A 6335-nucleotide genomic window follows, 5' to 3' on the forward strand; every position below is an offset into this window, starting at 1 on the left:
AGTAAAAAGAAAAAATAAACAAACCTGTTTATATAGATCATATTCAAATATCTCAATCCATACTTTTTTATTCCTTTGAATACCTGTAATTAATAAATTATATATAATGTTATGTTTATTATAAAATTGAAAATAATTAATATCTTAATATTATTTTTATTTTATTAAAAAAAAACCAATATCACAATACTTACTTTTTTTTATTGTATTGAGTAATTTTATTTAAATCATTTAATTTTGTTAAACATTCTTTTTTAATAAAATATGGTATTAGTATATCTGCACTTTTTAGTTCATTCTGCATCTCTTTATTAATTGTTTTAAATGTTTCACATGTAATTTTTCCATTTTTCAATTTATTTTCTAAATCCAAAATTTTATATTGCATATTTTTACCTGCTATTTTAGCAGTTTTTGCAAGTGATCCTACAATTGCTTTAAGAGTAAAATTTGATACTCCTTTTGAGGAATAATTAAGAAAACAAAAATATTCTAGTTCTGCTGTTTTCAGTATGTGCGTACCATAACATGTTTCTCTAAAAAAATATTCAATTTTATTATATAAAAAAAACATTAAAAAAAAGACACTTTTATAATGTATAATTTTCTAATATTATTTCTTAAAAAATACTTACTTTGATTTCAAGTCTGGGAAATTAATTTCTACAACTCTAATGTCTTTATAAGGAAAAATTTTTCCTGGTATTAATGTTACAGAATCTTCTGCTAATAATTCCATAGCATTTAATACTTTTGTAGTAACTGGAACATTAGCTGTTATAATAGTATTTACAAATTCTTCAATTTCTTTCAATTGTTTAAAAGAAAGTTTTTCTCCAAATGAATTAAACTGACACTTTAAAACATATGGAAAAACAGCAGAATAACGCAAATAAACTGCTTGCATTTTCTGTTGTATTATTGCATGTAATAAATGTGTTGCAGTATGATGTTGCATTGTTTTTATACGAAATTTGGGTTCAATACAAACTAAACAATTATCTCCAATTTTTAATTTATCAATGTCTTTTCTATGAATAGATGAATAAATTCTTTTAGATTTTTTATATTATATTAATAAATATATAAATATATTAATAATATAATATAATTATATTATAATAAATATAAATTAAAATTAAATTAAAATTAAAGCTTACTTTAAATAAACATGTGAAAATTTTCCATAATGTATTACATATCCATTAATTTTCTTCACATTATTTATATCAAAAATCAAATTTTGTATATAAATAAAACCTTTATCTGATATTTGACCATCTTCTAATGAATAACAGACTGTTTTATCCAGTATAATTCCTATTTCATCTTTATTTGATTCTGTATTATAATTTGCAATGTTCTCATTAATTATTGAACATATATCATTATTTGTTTCGTTTGTTTTGTTTAATATTACATTATCTACAGCAAACAAATTGTATGTTCTTCTATTATATTTAACAATATTATTAAATCAATAATTTTTACCATTTATAATTACCATTTATAATTAATGCCAGAATTTTACTTTCAATTTTAGGAAACTCATAACTATTTCCATTAAGAACATATTTATATTTAAAACTGTCATCAGTTTTAGGTACATAACTTTTTTCAAGTATTTCTAATGATTTTTTAATATTTATTAAATTACTCTTTTCAAGACCAATTCTTGATCGATTCTTCATATTTTCTAATTCTTTATAAAAAGCTACTTCATCAAAATATAAACATTCAATTTCTGCTAATTCTTTTATTGTTTCTATATTTAATCCATATGTATCATACAGTTTGAAGGAGACACTTCCTGGTAATACTTTAGTTATTTTTCTATAAAATAATATTAAATTTCTATAAAACAATATTAAACAATATATAATTTGTAAAATTGTATTTAAAAAAATTGCTTTTTTAAATTTTCAAATAATTAAATTTATTTAATAATAACAAAATTATTCAAAAGATTTTCTTATCCCAGTTGAACCATTTTGCATTGTATATGATATTTATTTAGTAATTTTAATTAAAAATAGCTAATAAAAATTTAATTTATATAACTACAATATTATTAATAAAAATTCATAAAATCAAAACTTTATAAAAAAAAATTTCCTTAATTATTTAATTAATTAAATTATTTCAAATATATTGAATTATCAATTAAATCCAAATATATTGAAACTTAAATAAAAATATAATAAAAACATAAGCCAAAAATCAAATTCTTTTGATTTAATACTTTGTTTTTGATATTCACATATTTGTTTAAATTCATTATAATTTATTATAATTAATACATTTTATTATAATTAATTATAATTTATTATAATTAAAGCCAAAAAGATAGATAATAATCATAATATTTAATAAAAAAAAAATTCTAATTGTGTACAAAATTTAAAAGAAAAAATAGTCTAGTTTAGTCTAGTTTAGTCTAATAATTTAATCTAAGTTTCGTGATTTAGTCTAATAATATAAAAAAATAATTTTTTTATTTGATATAAATTCTGCATATTTATAAATTATAAACATACATACAAATCATTATGTATGTTTTGAAGATATTTATATCCATTTTTAAGACCAGGAGATAACCATTCAGTAATTGAGTTCAATTGAGGATATGTTTTAATAAGTTGTATCCATTGTTTACCAGAAGTGGATTTTAATCTTCTATATAATTCTTCTTCATGTTCTATTATTTTTTGTATCTAATTTCAATTATATTATATAATAAGATATATGCAAGAAAATAAATTTTAAATTTATTAATATAATAATATAAATATCCATACTATATTTTGTTATATAATACCTTTTTTATATTGTTTTGCAATTCTGGATAAATATTACCTAAAGTTTCTACTACAATATAAGATAATTCAGAAAGTATTCTCTCTTTTTTAAATATTTCTTCACTTATATCAATTGATTTTCTTATTATTTTTCTAAGTTTATTGCTGAAATTACAATATATCATCATTATGTATATAAATAATATGTTACTTATAACTACAGAATAATTTTACCTTTGTTCTGGTATTACTCCATCTGCTAATGATATAGTAATCATTCTGCTGTGATCTGCCAAAATTCTATATCCACTATCAAGAGTATTGACATTACAAAATGTGCCTTTATATTCTGGTGCTTTTGTGTATTTTTGAATAGCTTTAAAAAATGGTTGGAAAATATCTGTATCATAATTGGATTGTTTGCCTTGTAATACTGCAACTAATCTTTCAAATCCCATGCCTGTATCAATATAATGTTTTGATAGAGGTATTATTGCACCACTTGGCAATCTAATATAAAATTAAAAAAAAAAAAAGAAAATTCATATTTAAAATATTAAATATTTATTCTATACAAAATAATATATTAATATAAATATCCATATATTTATTTTAAAATATAAAAATAAAAATTTTTTTAAATTAACATACCGTTCATATTGTATAAAAACTATATTCCATAATTCTGTGAGATCTCTGTATCCTTTATTAATTTGCATACATCGATTTTTCAATTGTTTTGTATGATCTACATGTATTTCAGTACATGGTCCACATGGTCCTGATATACCCATTTCCCAAAAATTCTCTTGTAATCCAAATGGTAAAATTTTGTCTTTTTTAACTCCAATATTTAACCAAATTTCTTTACATTCTAAATCAGGCTTTAACTCTAATTTTTCATCTCCATTAAAATATGTTACATACAAAAATTCCTCCTTAATACCATAATGTTTTGTTAATAAATCCCAAGCATAACGACAAGCTTCTTCCTATATAAAAATATAAATCTATATTTATTATTATAGTTTAAATTAAAAACTAAAAATAATAAAATATGTTAAAATATTTTTAAAAACATACTTTAAAATAACTTCCAAAAGACCAATTTCCTAACATTTCAAAAAATGTATGGTGATAACTATCATTTCCAACTATATTTAAATCATTATGTTTTCCACTAATTCTTATACATTTTTGGGAATTTGTAACTTTCGTCACAGGTGAATTATAATAATCTAAAAAAATCCCTTTAAACTAAAAAAAAAATTAATAAAATCTATATAAATAAAATCATGAAAATATATAGTTAAAATTTTTCATTCATAAGAATAATATAATTAATATATTACAATAATATTAATTTTTCAGTGAATATTTATAAAAAATATTATTTTGTGATTATAAAACATACTTGATTCATGCCAGCATTAACAAATGCAACTGTATGATCATTAAATGAAATAACAGGACTTGATCGAATAAAAGTATGCTCCAAATCTTTTTTAAAATAATCCAAAAATTCATTTCTAATTAAATTTGCACTTTTTTGTATTGTAAATGAAGAATTATACACACGTGTCAACAAAATACAATTCATATTATTTTTTATGTCAAATTAATTAAAATTAATCTATTAATTTAAATAAATTTAATTTAATATTATTAAATATTTATTTAATGCAATTATATAAAATATTTTTCAAAATTTTATTTTTTAAATTAATTATTTTATAAATATGAATTAATTTTAATTTTTCAGAATTTTATTTAAAAAATTTATTTCAACTCATAACGTATAATTAATTACAAAAATTTTTTGTAATTATTCTATAAAATAAATATTTGAAATTTTTGAAGAGAATAACTTATTTAAATCAACTAAATTTTACAATATAATTTTATATTATATAATTTTTAAATTTTATTTTTATTTAGTAGAATAATAAATTAGAAGAATCGTCTTATGAACACATATAAATTCTTTACATATTAATTTGTTTTATAATTCAATTTTATTTTATTAGCATAAATTTTATTTATGCTAGATATTAAATTACAAGATATATTTTTAAATATTATTAAATATTTACAATGTTTCCAAAAAGAATATTCATAAAAATCTGCCTAAATAATCTAGTGACTTTATCGTTAAATGAATTAAAGGTGGCAGTATGTAACACAAAACTTATTGCTTGCCGTCAAAAGTATTCAAGGTGGAAATCGTTGACGCCATTTCGTATCTCGTTTCGCTGATAGCGTCACGAAAGTTTTATCCCTTTTTACTTTAATTTAATTTCGCCAAAACGTCGCAGCCACATGTAAGTATTAATGTAATATTATAATAAAATATTTGATCATTAAAAGTATCTTTGAGGAATTTGCGACTTAATGGAGAGGAGATTCGCATATCGTCAGTTACTAGGGCACGCCAAGGGCCGGTTGTTTTTAGATATCTTTTTTTCTTCGTTGTAAGGTCGTATTTCAATTCTATGTTTTTAAAATTCAATTTGTAATACATTTATTTGTATTAATTCATTAGAATAATTATGTTTGATTAAAAAAGTAGTTGACTATTTTTTTTTTTATCGATAAAATCTGATAACTTCTATGGCCTTGAACAATATATGTATAAGCGTCTTTTATACATTTACCGGAAAGGAATGCAACTTCTCAAATTTTATTTAATTTCTTTTTTTCAGCTATTTGAAGTTTACAAAATTTAGTAAATCAACTTTTTTCCTCATTTTATTAGAAAAAAATATAAAATTGTTTTATTTGTATTTTAAGATTTGTTCTCAGATAATAAAAAACTGTCTAATAAGGATCATGTAAGTTTTATGCATTTTTTTAATATTCTTGAAATGTAGTTTCTTCATTTCAGGAAATTTCAAGGAAATGTTAATGCTTACATGTAACTATTTCTTCAAAAGGTATTAATTTTTAAAGCATACCTACATATGGACTTATACATATTTACAATTTCTTTTTTTTATTTTCTATTTTCTATGATTAATATTAATATTAAGTTTAAATAAAAAATAAATATTAAAAAAAATATGCATATAATTTATGAAATGTATCTAAAAAATTAATTATAAATATAAAATATAAAGTTTTAATATTAAATTATATTTGTTTCATAAAAATTATTAATGAGATTTAGAATTTTTGTATAGATATATCTATTAAAAATATTACTATCATATTTCATTAATATTTCAATTTCGTATATATTTTGCATTTTTTATAAAGATTTATAATTATACATGATATATCATTATATTGATATTTAAAGTAATTCAAAATATTGTTTTTTTTTTTTTTTTTTATTATAAAGTATAAAAATAATATCATTAGAATATCTCTATTCCTTAGACAAAAAGATATATGTATATATTTTTCAATAATATATTTGTAATTGTTTAATATAATAGATTGCATATAAATATTTCAAGAATATGAAAATTATTTATAAATTCACAATATATTATTATATATATATAATTTTTAATTTTCACAAATATAAATATATAT

At 19.1% G+C, this 6335-nt stretch overlaps 2 protein-coding genes across 8 annotated transcripts in view; one reads left to right on the plus strand and one right to left on the minus strand.

Annotated features, from left to right (window-relative positions):
- Positions 1 to 43: 43 nt before the first annotated feature.
- LOC102680378 (alanine--tRNA ligase, mitochondrial) lies at positions 44 to 4803 on the minus strand. Its single transcript, XM_006612307.2, has 11 exons — positions 4213 to 4803; positions 3882 to 4055; positions 3450 to 3790; positions 3033 to 3308; positions 2819 to 2963; positions 2542 to 2714; positions 1505 to 1833; positions 1161 to 1425; positions 636 to 1031; positions 211 to 536; positions 44 to 51 (listed from the first exon to the last, which is right to left on the minus strand). The coding sequence occupies exons 1-11, from the start codon at positions 4396 to 4398 to the stop codon at positions 44 to 46; spliced, it is 2619 nt and encodes an 872-aa protein (XP_006612370.2). The 5' UTR covers positions 4399 to 4803.
- A 142-nt stretch (positions 4804 to 4945) lies between these two features.
- Positions 4946 to 6335, plus strand: part of LOC102679485 (spidroin-2-like) — a 13018-nt gene continuing 11628 nt past the window's right edge. For 5 of the 7 annotated variants that reach the window (XM_006612299.2, XM_006612301.2, XM_006612302.2 and 2 more), the window contains exon 1: positions 4946 to 5119. The gene's annotated coding sequence lies outside the window, so the exon portion shown is untranslated. The remainder of the gene's footprint in view (positions 5120 to 6335) is intronic. The other 2 variants (XM_006612306.2, XM_006612305.2) reach the window with 1 other exon arrangement.

This window comes from Apis dorsata, unplaced genomic scaffold (genome assembly GCF_000469605.1).
Source record: "Apis dorsata unplaced genomic scaffold, Apis dorsata 1.3 scaffold_108, whole genome shotgun sequence".
Lineage (NCBI taxonomy): Eukaryota > Metazoa > Arthropoda > Insecta > Hymenoptera > Apidae > Apis > Apis dorsata.

Bases quoted from the DNA above. Each gene is read 5' to 3' on its own strand.
- LOC102680378 (XM_006612307.2), bottom strand. From the start codon at position 4,398: ATGAATTGTATTTTGTTGACACGTGTGTATAATTCTTCATTTACAATA. The intron at 1,032-1,160 runs GTAAGCTTTAAT...ATCTATTCATAG, and splicing joins TTTTCACATGTTTATTTAAA to AAAAGACATTGATAAATTAA. The intron at 537-635 runs GTAAGTATTTTT...ATATTTTTTTAG, and splicing joins TTCCCAGACTTGAAATCAAA to AGAAACATGTTATGGTACGC.